The 15751-nt window shown below is 38.8% G+C and overlaps 3 protein-coding genes across 9 annotated transcripts in view; 2 read left to right on the top strand and 1 right to left on the bottom strand.

Moving 5' to 3' along the window:
• Window positions 1–3375, top strand: part of arhgap22a (Rho GTPase activating protein 22a) — a 15734-nt gene extending 12359 nt beyond the window's left edge. For all 4 annotated transcript variants that reach the window (XM_030155995.1, XM_030155997.1, XM_030155994.1 and 1 more), the window contains 3 exons: window positions 186–307; window positions 435–1416; window positions 1511–3375. In XM_030155995.1, the coding sequence (XP_030011855.1) occupies window positions 186–307; window positions 435–1416; window positions 1511–1730 (1324 nt within the window). In that variant the 3' untranslated portion in view covers window positions 1731–3375. The remainder of the gene's footprint in view (window positions 1–185; window positions 308–434; window positions 1417–1510) is intronic.
• On the bottom strand, window positions 2122–15751 carry mapk8a (mitogen-activated protein kinase 8a). 4 transcript variants are annotated; one of them, XM_030156001.1, is made up of 12 exons: window positions 15591–15749; window positions 10443–10609; window positions 10068–10197; window positions 9896–9954; window positions 9562–9700; window positions 8965–9130; window positions 8156–8227; window positions 7544–7726; window positions 7309–7433; window positions 7129–7192; window positions 5837–5914; window positions 2122–4226 (listed from the first exon to the last, which is right to left on the bottom strand). In XM_030156001.1, the coding sequence occupies exons 1-12, from the start codon at window positions 15726–15728 to the stop codon at window positions 4048–4050; spliced, it is 1500 nt and encodes a 499-aa protein (XP_030011861.1). In that variant the 5' UTR covers window positions 15729–15749; the 3' UTR covers window positions 2122–4047. The 4 variants fall into 4 exon arrangements, with proteins under 4 accessions (XP_030011861.1, XP_030011862.1, XP_030011863.1 ...); XM_030156002.1 differs by lacking the exon at window positions 8156–8227 and adding an exon at window positions 8593–8664 and having other exon boundaries at window positions 4048–4226; window positions 15591–15751; XM_030156003.1 differs by lacking the exon at window positions 15591–15749 and adding an exon at window positions 12822–13034 and having other exon boundaries at window positions 4048–4226.
• ptpn20 (protein tyrosine phosphatase non-receptor type 20) overlaps window positions 12211–15751 on the top strand; it is a 37733-nt gene continuing 34192 nt past the window's right edge. The window contains exon 1 of the mRNA XM_030155988.1: window positions 12211–12446. The gene's annotated coding sequence lies outside the window, so the exon portion shown is untranslated. The remainder of the gene's footprint in view (window positions 12447–15751) is intronic.

The following is a 15751-nucleotide window of genomic DNA, read 5'->3' as shown; positions in this document are numbered from 1 at the left end:
TTTAAATATCATCTGCTGAGACCACACACAACACAGAATCATGACTGTGACTCAGTCTTCTTCTGCATTGATTAGAGTTGATTGATTCTACTTAATGGAAATGAAAGATGGGTGCAATCATTACTGAAGACTTGAAATGGAAAAACTATACCACTGAAGTTAAATAGTTGTTCCTATTTTCTCAGGTTTCTAGATGAAGTTCAGAGCCACTCAAATGAGAATAAGATGAGTGTTCAGAACCTAGCCACAGTGTTTGGACCCAATATCCTTCGGCCTAAAGTGGAGAATCCAGTTTCTATGATGGAAGGTTGGTGATAATGTCAATATGCACAACATAACGGTATTCAGCTACAATGTTTATGGCATTATTGGTCACCAATTACTATATACATTGACATACAATGTTGTTAATACTTGTTTGTTTGTTAATATAGGAAGCTCCCAGGTACAGCATCTAATGACTGTGCTGATCAGTGAACATTCCCGACTGTACCAACGCGAGGAGACCGAGACTAAGATCCAGTCACAGAGAGAACAGATTCCTGTACAACGGTGCAAAGTTGAATGGCTCCCTCAAGAAGACGCTGACTCTGTGTCCTCTGCAGACGCAGGCTCTAAAACCCCTAATGAGAAGCCTCCATCTTGCTCAATGTCAGAGAAAGGTGAAGACAGTGTGAGTGAAGGGAAGGGCAAGAGCAAAGAGGAGAAAATGGAGGACAAAGCAGATAGCAAAGCTGAAGGGAAAGGTGGGACTGATATAGCTGTTAGCCCCAGTAAACAGTCCAAAGCCTTACCCTCTTGGAGGTGTTCCTTTAAAGGCGGTGCAGCATCTGGGGGTCCGAGGGGGAAAATGGGGGGGTCAGCAGGAGACGTCTCGGCAGCTGGTGGCAGCAACTGGCTAATGAATGGTCTGTCATCACTTCGAGCTCACAGACGCACCACGTCATCTGGGGAAAGACTGAAAGACTCCACTCTGTCTCTGAAGGATTCAACCCTGTCCCTTAAAGAAACCGCTCTTTCACTTAAGGACTCGCAGAGAGACTCTGATGAAGACACCAGGACAAACACACCCCTCTCCCACAGAGCTCTTCACCAATCCCATAGACTGTCTGCCTATGACAATGTCGCTCCTTCCAGTCTAAGCTTGCCTACTGACACCTCCACCATGTGGACCTCCTTTGAGATCTCACTGGCTGACCCAGAGGAAAGTAATAAGGCAGTAAAATTAGGACCTGATCAAGAAAGATCTTCAGAGGTGAAAGACAGTACAAATGTGTTGGATCATAGTGTAAACATCAATGACAAAGATCCTGCAGACCAAGAACCAGAGACAAATGAGAGTCTTACAAATATCGTCACCGAGCTCAAGCAAGAGTTGAAGAGTCAGAAGAAGAACTACGAAACCTCCATTCGCAAGTAAGAAAGTATTATTTGTCATTTATGATCAAATTACCACCTGAGATCAGCATGAGTTTTTTTTTTTTAATTTCTTCTCCCTTTCTAACTTGAGGTTGGAGGAGTCCTGTTCTAAATACCAATCCCAGGTAAGTCGACTTGAGGAGGAGCTGGACCAGGAAAAGAAAAAATTCCACATGTTGGAGATCCGATTCAGGAACTCAGAAAGGGCACATCAAGATGCAGAGAACCGAAACGTCATGCTCCAGAGGGAAATGGAGGAGTTCTTCAAAACCCTGGGAGATCTAACAACAGGAACAGCACGGACCAACTAGACCGGACCAACCTGCCTTCACCTGGTCCATCAGAGGAAAAGTTTGATTAGTGGGAAGACCAGCCAGCCCTAAAGCTTTGAACACCAAATACCTCGACTGCAGTACTACTTGCCATCGTGTCCTCTTTAAAGTGTCCGTCTTGTGCCTACGCTGACTAGTGCCGGTGCCAAACTAAAACCTCTTTGGACCAAGCACCTCTCCTTTTACCATTCCTTAAAATTGCTATAATATACTTTAAATAATGTAGCTGATCATTTATTAACTGAAATCTATGAGACCAAGAAAAGCCTTATTATTGACATGAGGTAGTCTTCCCATATTCAACTTGTTTACTTAAGCTAAGAACTCAAAGAAATTTCAACTTGACAATAAAAAAAGACAACATTAGTCATTAAAATTCAACTCATTTATTGGTTGGAGTTGAAAGTTGACAGTTTCCAATTTTGATGTACATAATTGGTCTGTTAGTGAGGCAACTTCAGTTCCAAAGGCTAAAAGTCACACACAGCTGGCTTTTACTGAAACACATAACAGGATAGCTTTTTGCTGTCAGTGTTTGACAGAACCGTCCGAAGAGTGTAGCATCATCCCAGTGGGGCTGAACGGCTTTCCTCATTTCTTCTAAATATACCTGCACTAAACCAGATTTACTCAAGGAAAACTCATGCGTAGTCTATTCTTTCTATTATTTCTATTTTGAGGAGATGGAAAAGAGAAGAATTTCAAAAAGATGAAGCCACAACAGTCAGTGGAGATGTGGCACGGAAAGGGTCAGGACATGCGTCACAATACCCAAAGTGCATTCTGGGAGCTAATGTGAGGGGTTACTGCCCGGCTGTAGTCAGTTTCCAAGTATGACAAGGGCAAAGGGACAGGTTGGGTTTCTCAGCTATCAAATACATCCAAAGGTTACCATGGCAGGTAGCAAATGACTGTTTGCTGACTCTCAGAAAACATACTTACATCTACAGTAAAATGTACAGATTGTTCACTGGCTAGACTAATCCTAAATTATATTGCACAGAAAACTATTGAACAAAAAAAAAGAAACAAAATGCATATAAATAGTAATTCTGAATGAAATGTACATTACATACAATAGATGCCTCATAGCTTGAAATAAATAAATAAATAATTAAATAAAACAAATACAGAAAAAAAGAGTTTTTCTCGCATTTCTTTCGAATGGTGTGTGCCATGATATACATACTGTATCTTCAAAAATGTGAGTGTGTGCATGTGCATGTGTGAGGTAGAACTCAGAAAGATGCACCACAGAAGAGAGGAGCACCTGCCACGGAGAGGACTGAAAAATCACTGAACTGAGTAAGGGCACTTAAATTAAAAATCTTAAATATCAGACAGTTGTGAAGTGTGTCTGAACAAAATCGGCCAAAAAAGGGTAAAGTGACTAATTCAGACTTGGTCTCTGGTGACAGTCCTCAAATACAGCACTCATTCTAGCCAGTGGAGTGGCCTAATATTAGTGTGTTACAGCGCTTTAGAGCAATCATTGGCTCCTGACCTTATCGCATTTCTATTCACTTACATTCACCCTGTTCTTCCTCACCAAACAGACCAGCACTTAGAAATTACAATTAAATAAACACCTTAAAATCCAGTCAGTTTTACAGTACGCTATATTAAAAAAAAAACATACGTCAGTGTCAGGGCAAGAGACGTTGACTGCCTTGTAATGACACACACAATCAGAGGTGACATAATACTAAGAATTAGGTTAACTTGGATACACCAAGGGACGCTTTCTACAAGAAAGGTGAGGAAAAATTCAAAATAAAATCATACATTTGCATTAGGCTTTAAGATGAAATGTGCTATAGTCTACCGAGTTGAAGAAATGCTCGTTTTAGATTCATTCAAATGTCACCAAAAAAATAAAATAAATAAAAACAATTAAAAAATGCCAAATGAACATTTAAACTTATACTTAACATACCAGTAATATTGCAGTGCTAACAGTAGGCTATGATATTCCACTGTGTAGCAGTAGCTAAAAAACAGCAAAGTGTAAATCACACTCAAATCCTTCTCTTTCATAACATACATCACAGTTTCACATCAAAACATACTCTGATTCTTTGCAGCAAAAATACAGTAATAATGATACAATTTCAAACCACATCATCATTTACAGCAGTATCAGGATCAGGGGAATTAAAAACAAACTGTACATTAAAAGCGCGGCTCTACAAACTAATATGAGAAGTTTCATTGGCCTTCACCTTCTCCCATCACACACATCGATGAGGAAAGGGTTTATTTCCGTGTTTGTGTGTTTATCTACTGTATGTGTGCGTTATCTGCAGCAGGCCAGAGCACCTAGAGAGGTATGGCTGTCCAAGCTGCTGTCAGTTTCAGAGGTCATGGTGGGGTCACTGCTCGGATCCGTGGGCTCTGTGGACATGGACGACACATCGTTGGCTGAGGAGGAGGAGGAGGACGTGGGCTGGGGGGGGCTGTCGATCACTGCTGCACCTGTGCTGCGAAAAACACACGTCAACGCATAGGTTTCATTGAAAAATGCTCAATGCTACCATTTTCTGAAACAGCCAACACTGTGATTGTACATTTCAGCAAATCACTACAATTTACACTATATGGACAAAAATATCAGGACATATCACACCTACAGCTTGTAGGTCTTCGCATTCCTGTTGATTTGAAATATTGTCATGATAAACAAGCTCATGTCAGTTTCATGTCAATAGTTATTACGATAAATGTCAAATCAATAAGTTTAAAGGTCGATTTTTCTTCCAGACTGAGAATTGAACAAACCAGACATTTACTTGTTGCTTAAAATCATTATTAATGGTCTGAACATGATAAATACTTCAGTAACTTAGTGGTGCAACATTTAAAACAATCATAATGATTAAAACAAACTTCAACACTGAGAAAAATTAAGCAAAAACAAACTCTGGAGCATTTTGACCCTAAAGCTAAAAAATAAATTGTGCCTCTATCGTTTTGAAGCCCACACCAGAATTCACTGTGTCCAAATACTTTTGTCCATATAAAGTGTATATGCAGCTTGGGAAATTATTATTAGATTTCTGCGACGTAGTCATAAATGTGACTTATAAAGTAATCAGTTCATCCATTTAATAAAGAAATAAACTGCTTTTTAATCAACAATGAAACCACCTTTTCTCAATAATAAAGAACACCTGATGTTGCAATGTAGAAACAATCATTCTACAAAAAGACTGTAAACAGACTATTATATAAATTATATTGAATTTCCATTGAAAATATTTGAGTTTTTGACTGTGAAAGTGCTTTGGTTAGGGTTATGAAAAGGTCATTTGGCTTAAATACTATAACTGAATACACTGCGAGTCATTTTTTCTTAATGGACCTTTCTCTATTACATTTAGCCATGATAATGTTCCCTAAACCTAATCAAGTGCTGTCACATAATCTCATCACAAAAATTAATGACATTTTTCTGACAGAGATGCTTGAAAAGCACAATGAGTGGTTAAAACACTGCAATATTGCCATATATATATTAAGAAGTGTTGATATGAAACTTTTTTTTGGATAGAAATTACTGACATGATAGCATCTGTGACTTTCACAAACATGTAAAATAACAACATTTTATTTTAGTGCCTGGCCTGGATTATTTGAAGATCAAAAAACACAAGATTTAAAGGTTCAGTGTGTAATAATTACTGATGCAGAGAAGTTTAAGATTGATCCATTTTCATTTCTGTAATTATGCTCCATCTAAATCTTACACACTGGAAAGAGTTTTATTGAAATCAAGTCTTTTAAGATAACTATGATGTATTAATAATTCCAATTTCAATGTTTTCTAAGAGCTTGTCTCAGAGTCATTGATAATCATTTGGACTACATTTAACCAGAATTTAGTCCAGATGTATTATTATTAATTTAAAAATAACAATCCATTTAAGTAATATATGTACTGAAAAGTACAGTCAACATGTTGTCATTTACTATAAAAAAAACCAATATGACAACAACATGATTTTTCATCATCATGTACTTTTACCAAATTTCCTGTAATTCTTTCACTCCACCTCTTTTTATCTCCGGTTATAAAGATGACTCACCTAAAGGAGGAGGCTGGCCTCTTATCACTCCATTTTTTGTCCATTCCTCCCATTCGCTCACTTCCTTATAAATCAGCTCTGTAGGCGTAAGAACAGACGGACGTTAATACTGGGAAAAGATACATAAAGTGTTCTCTGAAGTGCATTTCCACAAATATTCTACATTTTTCTTCAGAAGAGGGTGTACTGCATACTGTATGGTGCAAATAGCATCATGTTTCTAATTTGGACAGGCTATGCTGATGTGACCCTTCTAAAAATGAGTGAAGGGTCATTATCACCTGACGGGTTAGGATGAGCTCATACTGCTGCACAACTGTAAATGATATTTCCTCACAATGTTCAGTCCTCTCGTGCTCTACAGAATCAGGTTCCCCGCAGGAGAACACCAACTGAGCGGCTTAACTAAATCATGCAAAAATGCCCTTTGGCAACTACAGTGGAAATACACTGATATACAGGGAAGCATGTCTGTAAACAGTTTACATTTACATCCACTGGCTCTGGATTGTTGATTTTCCAGCTTCAAGAACATTTGTTAAAGTATTTTTGATTCATCTGCCGAACTGGCAAAGTTGATCTTTTCCCCTTTAACTTCAAGTGTTTTGAAGATTTTAACTCTTGAGTGTGTTGAACCAAACTAAATTTGCTAATAAGTATATTCTATCAGACTTCACATGACTATTAAATGAGTTCTGTGGTTGTTTTGTTCTTAACCCTTAAAGACCTAGAACTATTTTTGTGATGACTTCCTAATGATTTTCTTCTCTACATTTAACATTTCCTGAATGATTTATCACCATTTATAATATTAACCTAATTTTACTCAGTGAAAATCTGGTATTTTCCTATATTTAATGTACAGATTGTGGAGATGTTCACAAATGCAAAAGTTGATATATTAAACAGAGAAAACTGAACAAAATAGACTTTTTCAGCAGAATTTATCATTAACTGAACCCAAAACAAGTATCTACAACCACTATCATTTGTCAGACTTCATGGGTTTTCAGAGGATGCTGGTGTTTCCAGATTCATTACAGAGCCTCTGAACATCCAAAAGACAGTACAAATGTTGCTGAAAAGCAGATAAACTGCATTTTACCTGAATAATTTAAATGTATTGATAGAATTAGTGGTTCAAAAGTTATTGAACATTTTAGATTAGCAGATACTGTTGGTCGCTGGTGGCCGTTTACGTCTTTGACGGTTAAGTCTTTAATTAATAATAAAGCAGCAGTGACAGTGAAAAGTGTTGAGTGCAGTGTTTGACTCTTCGCGTGTTGTCTAACCTTTCCACTCTTCGACAGTATGCTCCCTCTCATCCAACTGTTTGTCAAGGATCTTCGGAGGAGGCTGAGAAAGAGAAAGCTAATGTGAGATATGATGCCAACTTTCCACTTCAACAGAGGTAATTAAAATCTCATGTGACCCTTTTAGGGTTCATGTAGTCTGAAGCGCGATCTACTTACCGCCTCTACTTCAGCTGGGTCATACCAAACATTGATATAGGGGTGCTGCAGAGCTTCATCTACAGAGATGCGCTTAGATGCATCAATCACTAACATCTTGGATAAGAGATCTCTTGCTTGGCTTGCTGAGGGATGAAGCGTAACCATACATGCATTTAATCATCACTCTACAGATTTATTTTGATTAATTGGTAGAGTATAACTCATCATGACATAAGAAAGAAAAAAAAAGTACCTTTTAGTTTATTATGATCTGAGTCAGCAGGGAAGAGCACATCCGGGAACAGTTTCTCAAAGCTGTATCCAGCGTAGCGTGGCCTGTTTTCTACATATGTTCTAACTGATTGGTTCAGCTTCATTAGAAACTCTTGAGATGGAGTGCCTAGCTGCTCAATTACCTTGTTCCACTGGTCAATGTCTGGAGTGTAAATGTTAAGGAAACGGGCCACACAAACACCATTTACTCTGACACACACACTGTAATGCACCATTAGTGCGGTATGACATTTAACTGTCTTTGAACGCATCAACAGTCCCTGATAATCTGCAGTAGACACACACACACTTACGGTACAACATTCAGATCACATGTCTTATTGAAAAAGCCATTCAGTCCACTGCTATGCGGATAACTGCTGTACATACATACTTAATCAATACAACCCTATTGACTTTATGGCAGTGAACAGTGTCGTCTTATTTTGCTCAAAACAGATGCAGCAAAGGAATGATCAAGGTCAATTTTGAAAAAGATGGCAGAATGAGAAAGGCAAACTGTAGGTATGATGATGGATCTCATTACACAGAATGAAGTGATAATACAATGATCAATGACGGGGAAGGATACGATCAGTGCCGGGGAACAACACACTTCCCCTGATCATCTCGGCCACTATGCAGCCCACTGACCATACATCCACTGGAGGTGAATATTTAGAGGCGGCAAGGAGGCGGACATGCAAACAAAAAGGCGAAGGAAAAACATAATAAAACATAAAATAAAGTGAGATGAATCCACACTGAATGGTGGTGATGATGTGTGAAAATGAAAGTGAAAACCATGCAGCATCAGCGAGACACAAAAGAGCAACAGCAGTTAAGAAGGTGACAAAGGACTAAAGAGCTCTAAATAATGCATGTTAACATGGTAGGTTACCCACAATTCCCCCCTGGCTTGGCATAAAATATTGCTCATTCCAATAAGAAGGATTTAACCATCTGACAGTCTGCACAGCATGAAGCACAAACACTTTCCAAAGACTTAACAAACATAATGGAGGATACAGTCCCTTCCTGGGAAGAGGATTTTATGGCGAACCATTTCTGCCAGTATGCAGCCCACAGACCATATGTCCACTAGTGAAGTGGAACATGATAAACAAAGCCAATAAGAGGTGAGAGGAATGCACAACAGGTTAGTTATATGTAAGAAGCTAGTTAGGGAGGATTTTCTTCAAAGAAATTATTTAGTACAAAAGCACCATGCTGTTTTTAATGAAAGTACAAAGCATTAGTAGAAAAATTTATCTTTGCATTATTTTGTTCATTGTTACAATCTAAAACATGTAGAGCGGTGACATTATACCCATAATAAGAGTGAAGTTAGACTGTAGCTTAAATGCGTGTGAGATTCATAAACCACTAATAAGTACTCACCATTGGCCTGGTAGCCCATGCCCAGGATAACTTCTGGTGCTCTGTAGTAGCGTGTAACCACATACGGTGTCATCAGGAGGCCGGTGGCAGCTGTCCGAGCAAGGCCAAAGTCCAGAATCTTCAGTGTACAATCTGATTTCACAACTATGTTGCTGGGCTTCAGGTCCTACAGAGAAACATATGATGCCACATAATCCTTGCTTGTGAAATGCAATAGACAGCAATGCCACTGAAATTTCTGAAAAGGGCCTTTTTCAAACTGTGTGAAATGGTGACTTCAAATGACTCATTTGATTGAGCATCTAGGGTCCAGACACCTACTGTACTCATAGCAGGAAACACCATTTAGAAGCAACACCACCACTAGTATTAATAGGTTTCCATCTGTGCTTTTAACATAAATCTTCAAGTGTCATGAAATATCTCCAATATATTTTCTGGATGGTTTATTGGTTATTTTGGGATCTCACACATCACCTAACAGGGTGCCAATTTGTCTTTACACTTCAGTGTCAGGTATCACGGCAGGTTTAACAGTTCCTCTTCGGGACACTGGCCTGGCAACAATCTCACTAGTCATCGCCAGCTGATGCTTACCCTGTGAATGATGCCGGCAGCATGGAGGTGTTTGATGCCACACAACATCTGATAGAGCAGATAGGAAAGCCTTTCATGGTCTAGCTCCATCTGAATGACCTGGCACAGGTTGGCATCCATCAATTCCATCACCAAATATCTGGCAGAACAATCACAGTTTGCACAAGCAAATCAGAGGCATTAAACCGCAGAGTGGAAGGATTAAATTTGATACAGTCCAGAGAAGCAAAGATGCAAACAAGTAGACAGTAACAAATAGTTACTTAATGGTGTAATTTAACTTGATAGTACACACACATACAAGCACGTCCCCGCTTTAATTACGTTTACTTACACATCTTGGAATTCTTCTAATGATTTCTGTGGTGTAAATACATTTAATAGGCCAATGATCTGTAAATGTAAGAAAGATGATTATTTCATTAACATATTAATCTACAAATGTACATGTTGGTTATTTTAGATGCCTTTTAGACATCTAATTCATAAAACATCTCCATACTTACATTCTTGTGATTGACACATTTCATAAGAACTAGTTCTCTGAATGCCCTCTTGGCATGGGTCTGATTCTGAAACGGTCGACTTAGTTTCTTGATGGCAACATTTCTTTCAAGGGTTTGGTCATAAGCAGAGCTAAAGAAGAACGAAATTGGAAAAAATTAGAATTTGAAGTTGCAACTGTACTATTATAGATATTACACATCATGAAAAGCAACTTAAACAGTCAGTGTTATTATTCAACATGCACATCAAAAGTGCAGAACTGTAGCTAAATTTGATATGGTTATTTTACTTTCAGGTTTTTAAGGTAACACATACAAAATATCTGTTCTGGTGTCTCATTAGAAACAGTGTTTGGATGAGTATAAAACACTTACCAAACGATTCCCTGTGCTCCTGAGCCAATGGGTCTGAGATTCTGGTATCTTTTCAGTACTGTAAACGTTGAATCCCCAACATCTAGGCTGTAGAACTCTCTTTCTCTCTTGTTCTTGTTCATGACGAATTCTTCAATCACTGATTTCTGTGCATCAAAAAATGTCCTCTGTGTAGACAAAGACAGATACAATGGAGTGAAATTTTTTGCAGCGCCAGGGCCACAGTACAGATTCCAGAACGGCTGCTGAGCTGAGCAGCTGAAAATTAGAAAATCTATTGACAATTCCTCATCCAGAGAAAGCGGATTAGGAGTAAAGTGGTAAAGACACTGCTGAATTTCACACTTGAGTTGAGCACTGCAGTTCTTATCTCAGCAATTCAGCAAACACACCAGGATGGAAGATTTGATACCATCAGCAGTGGTGCAGAACAGCAGGCCAGGCGAAGGTCTACTCCTTCATATGAAACATGACTCTCGGAGTCACACTGGAAAACCAAGCCTGGTGATAATTCCTGCTTGAACGCTTGTGAGTTTGGACCGGAGCCCAGGACTCCAGCCCAGTTCTGGAAGCAGGTCTTCCACAGGCACATGTTAGCTGGGTCAAGATACACCATGAGGCTCTGAGCCCAGATACGACATAACACAGAGACTGAAATCTGTGCATAATGTGGTTAATTATATTTCACATTGTTTAGACTGAAAACATTTTTTTCAGGAAAAGGAGGAAAACTTCAATTGGCTTTCCGTTCCTTTATTCTTTTCTTAAACATTTCAATCACCCTCCCATTCTTCCGCTCTGTCGACACACAGTCCATATGAGGGATATAATTGGCAGAAAAAAATGAGTCAGCTCTCCTTCTGTTCCTTCAACGTCACAAAGACGTCCATAACATCCACCTCCCTCACAACATGAAAATAGACATGACGCTTCTCTTCATATTTCTGACAGAACAACAATTGCTCTTTTCTTCTTCTGATGAAGTAATGGCATTATTTTTAACATCAACAAGCATTATAAGATCAGGTCATTTTACGGAAGGAATCACAGAAGCTTTTATCAGCCTCTATCTCCTCTCAATTCATCACACACAGTATACATATAAACAGTTTAATGCAGCATTTATGGTAATGTTGCTGCTGTAAAATAACCAGTGTCGATGCTCTGAACTGGATGCTGCATCATCACATTCCTGTGATATCAACAACACACCATTAGATTGCAGTTATATGTCAGCTGCAGTACACACAGAAATGCAGCAGAACACGTCTTTAGTCACATGCAGCACCTATGAGAGCTCTGAGCTTTAATGGTGCATTTGAAGTTGGGGATTTATAGGCGCCCTGTGTATTCTACAAAAGCAGAAACACAGCAGCCTCGTTCCCCGAATGCTCTGCCTTCTAATGATTTCGCCTCTTCTTCTCCTCCTTCTCCTCTGAACAGGCTGTTTCAGCTTAATGATTTAATGAATGGGTTCAAAAGCACACACTTAAAGAACAAAACACATGCTGGCAACAGTGCTTAACACAGATTCTCACTAATGAGGCCACTTGCAAAATAAGGACACATTTGCAGGACTGCACCACATAAACACCTGATCAGCCACATCATAAGAAAAACACCACATCAGATCAAGTATAGGCTATGTATAAAATTCCCATAGATATATTTCTGTTTTAGATGTTCCCTGCTTACTCTACATGTGAAAACACAACAAACACATTATCTACATATTGAAAACAAATTACCTTATGGCTGAAGGGTGCTGTCACAGATTTCCTGTCGCTATGTACATAATCCAAAGCTGATAAAGCCTTTATCAATCCACACAGATAAATGATCACAGAGAAGCACGAAAGATACACACAAGGACCGATCTGATAACACAAGAAGCGTGGAGAGGACCGGTATCGACCCGTTATTTATCTTCATTCCTTGTCAGAGCCTTAACCTTGGACACACGACCCCTCGTTTTGAATGGTCGACGGCTGAGGTATCCAGCAGGTAGGACCGAATGAGACCGCTGCATCAAATAGGGAGCTGTATGCTAAATGCTAAGCCTGAATAAACGGGACAGTGCACACTAGAAGGCATTATTCTAAAGGTCTAACACCCATATTGTGATATGACAGGGCCTGTTTGTGCAACACAGCCGGTGCGCAGTCGGTGTTGATACCAGCTGGTGCCATTGAACAGCGGCTGTACGCGCCTGTTTTACACCGAAAAGGGGACACTTCAGATCGGCTAATGGGTGAAGCTACCACGCAACAACCCCAAACAAGCACCGCTTAGGCTACAGCAACACGCACATGCACGACCCTCCCCCACGGCCAAACAATAAGCGCGTCTGAGGAGCAGAGGTGCGAATCCTCACCTTACCTTTTTCATCCAATCAAACTATCGATCCCTCCGCGTCCCGATCTGCGGCGAAACGTTCCGGAGCAGCGGACTGTTTGTTTATGCTGCCAGGGAATGATGATTTATTCCGTTGTGCAGCTTAAAAATACATGACCTCACCAAATTCACTTGCCTACGTTTCCATCTGGCTGCTACTGACAGGCCGGGACGCGAAGTGCGCACGGGGCATGCGTCCCAGCAGCGCGTCACTCCTCCACAGAGACACACCCACAACATCCATCTACCCTTCCTTCCGCTTATCTATCTATCTATCTATCTATCTATCTATCTATCTATCTATCTATCTATCTATCTATCTATCTATCTATCTATCTATCTATCTACACGTTTCTCCTTGGCATACATCCCTTAAAACATGACTAATTGCTTGTTATTTGTGCCACTGTCTGCAGTAAATGTATTGCAGAGGATGTACTAGACACACAAACAGGTTATAGTCCACATACTGCATGGAGCTCATACAGAAATTTTGCTCACATACACACGTTTTGATAAGTGTTATGAGTATTTTCTATAAATATTAAGAGAGAAAGGCAGGGGTGAGAAAATGGCACAGAATAAGTGTCAGTCTGTATGATTTAGTGGAAAATGTAGTCCATTTTCTTTCATAAATGCTGCTGAAAGATTCCTTAAGGACAGTTGAATGTGTGTATACTTTGTAGGGCTGAATAAAGAATAAGTTTCAATGAAAAAAGACAAGTTACAACAGTCTATGGACAATTTCAGTGTCTTTGAACTCACCCTGAGTCTATTTGTCTGTCATATTAGTCATTTTTGTGTCAAGAGTAAACACTTAACATGTGATACTTTTCATTTACTTTATATTTAACCTGGATTTACGCTTTTAAATTTCACATTAATTTATTGCCTATTTCCTTTCACAAATGAAAGATTCTTAAGGACAATTAAATGTGTGTATTCTTTTTAGCACTGAATTAAGAAGACAAGCTTATAGGGGAAAGGACAAGTTACAGTACATATGCACGCATCTAGTAGTTAATGGGCAATTTCAGTGTTTTCAAACTGTATTTGTTTGTCTTATTAGTATTTTTTGTGTCAAGAGTAAACACTTTACATGTGTTACTTTTCATTTACTTTATATTGAACCTGGATTCACGCTTCTAAATTACATCTATTACCTATTTCCTTTCACAAATGCTACAGAAAGATTCTTAAGGGCAGCTAAATGTGTGCATTCTTTCTAGCATTGAAATAAGAAGACAAACTTATAGGGAAAAGGACAAGTTACAGAACATATGCATGCATCTAGTAGTTAATGGGCAATTTAAGTGTTTTCAAACTGTATTTGTTTGTCATATTAGTAATTTTTTCCAGAGTAAACACTTTACATGTGTTACTTTTCATTTACTTTATATTTAACCTGGATTTACGCCTCTAAATTACATATTTATCTATTACCTACTTCCTTTCACAAATGCTACAGAGAGATTGTTAATGACAGCTAAATGTGTGCATTCTTTTTTAGCATTGAATAAAGAACACAAGTTTAAAGGGAAAAGAACAAAATACAGTATAAATGCATGCATCTAATAGTTAATGGGCAATTTCAGTGTCTTCAAAAAGTATGTGTCTTATTAGTATTTTTTGTGTCAAGAATAAACACTTTTCATGTGTTACTTTTCATTTACTTTATATTTAACCTGGATTTACGCTTTTAAATTACATCTATTACCTATTTCCTTTCACAAATGCTACAGAAAGATTCTTAAGGACAGCTAAATGTGTGCATTCTTTTTAGCACTGAATAAAGAACACAAGCTTAAAGGGAAAAGAACAAAATACAGTACAAATGCATTTGTCTTATTAGTATTTTTTGTGTCAAGAATAACACTTTTTATGTGTTACTTTTCATTTACTTTATATTTAACCTGGATTTACTTCAATTTCAGTGTCTTCAAGCTGTATTTGTTTGTCTTATTAGTATTTTTTGTGTCAAGAATAAACACTTTTCATGTGTTACTTTTCATTTACTTTATATTTAACCTGGATTTACTTCAATTTCAGTGTCTTCAAGCTGTATTTGTTTATCATATTATTCATTTTTCAGTCAATATTTGAATTTACCTTATACTTAACCTGGATTTACATCATTATCCCTTTGGTATTATTAAAAATGCTGTGCAAGTAAGCCACAGATATGATGCAAACCAGGATAAACAATGATTATGCTGGAGTGATCTTTATTATTATTATTATTATTATTATTATTATTATTATTATTATTATTATTATTATTATTATTATCTAAATCTCCAGTGTATTTACCATTCTGACAGTGTTTGTCAGATGATCTACATCAGGTTTACCCAATAGCCTTTATTCCCGGTCCATAACTCTGGCATCAGTTGTAGACCATGACATGCACTGGTTCTGCAGAAACCCTTAGTATAGTAGTAGTACCATCTAGAGTTCATCCATCAGTTCCTATATGCTACAACAGCGACCGTATACCCACGGAGCCGTGCACTGCGAAGACATGTGACTGAATAAGGACATTAGGTAAAATTACGTTAAGTTAGCGCTGAGTAGTTTAAATTCTCCCTGCACCCACCTGACAGCCCTGGATGGCTGTTATTTATCCTTGTCCCTGCGCAGATACCCCGGGGCCTGCAGAGACAAGCTACGCGCAATAGACCTGGATAGGAAGCGGCATGGATAAACGTCCCAGCGCCGATTCCCGCAGCGACAAAACCTACTCCTCTTTCTTACCCCTTGTTCGAAGAGAGCCCGCAGTGTTATGATCATGATGGGGGAGCAGCCTTCCAGCAGCAGGCTACAATCCACACGTCCAACCGAGGTCGTTCGTCCTTCCCAGGGTTTCTCCGTAGCGCACCTACCACCGGGCATCCACCGCACCTTTGGGCGTCAGA

This window comes from Sphaeramia orbicularis, chromosome 15 (genome assembly GCF_902148855.1).
Source record: "Sphaeramia orbicularis chromosome 15, fSphaOr1.1, whole genome shotgun sequence".
Lineage (NCBI taxonomy): Eukaryota > Metazoa > Chordata > Actinopteri > Kurtiformes > Apogonidae > Sphaeramia > Sphaeramia orbicularis.
This window is presented reverse-complemented; position numbering and strand designations above follow the sequence as displayed.

What these genes read in the sequence shown, in the direction of transcription:
- mapk8a (XM_030156002.1), bottom strand. Translation starts at nt 15,728, where the DNA reads ATGCCCGGTGGTAGGTGCGCTACGGAGAAACCCTGGGAAGGACGAACG. An exon ending in GGAGCACAGGGAATCGTTTG is followed by an intron (nt 10,198 to 10,442) that starts GTAAGTGTTTTA and finishes GTTCTTCTTTAG; the next exon opens with CTCTGCTTATGACCAAACCC. An exon ending in AGGCCAGCCTCCTCCTTTAG is followed by an intron (nt 4,227 to 5,836) that starts GTGAGTCATCTT and finishes TTCGCAGCACAG; the next exon opens with GTGCAGCAGTGATCGACAGC.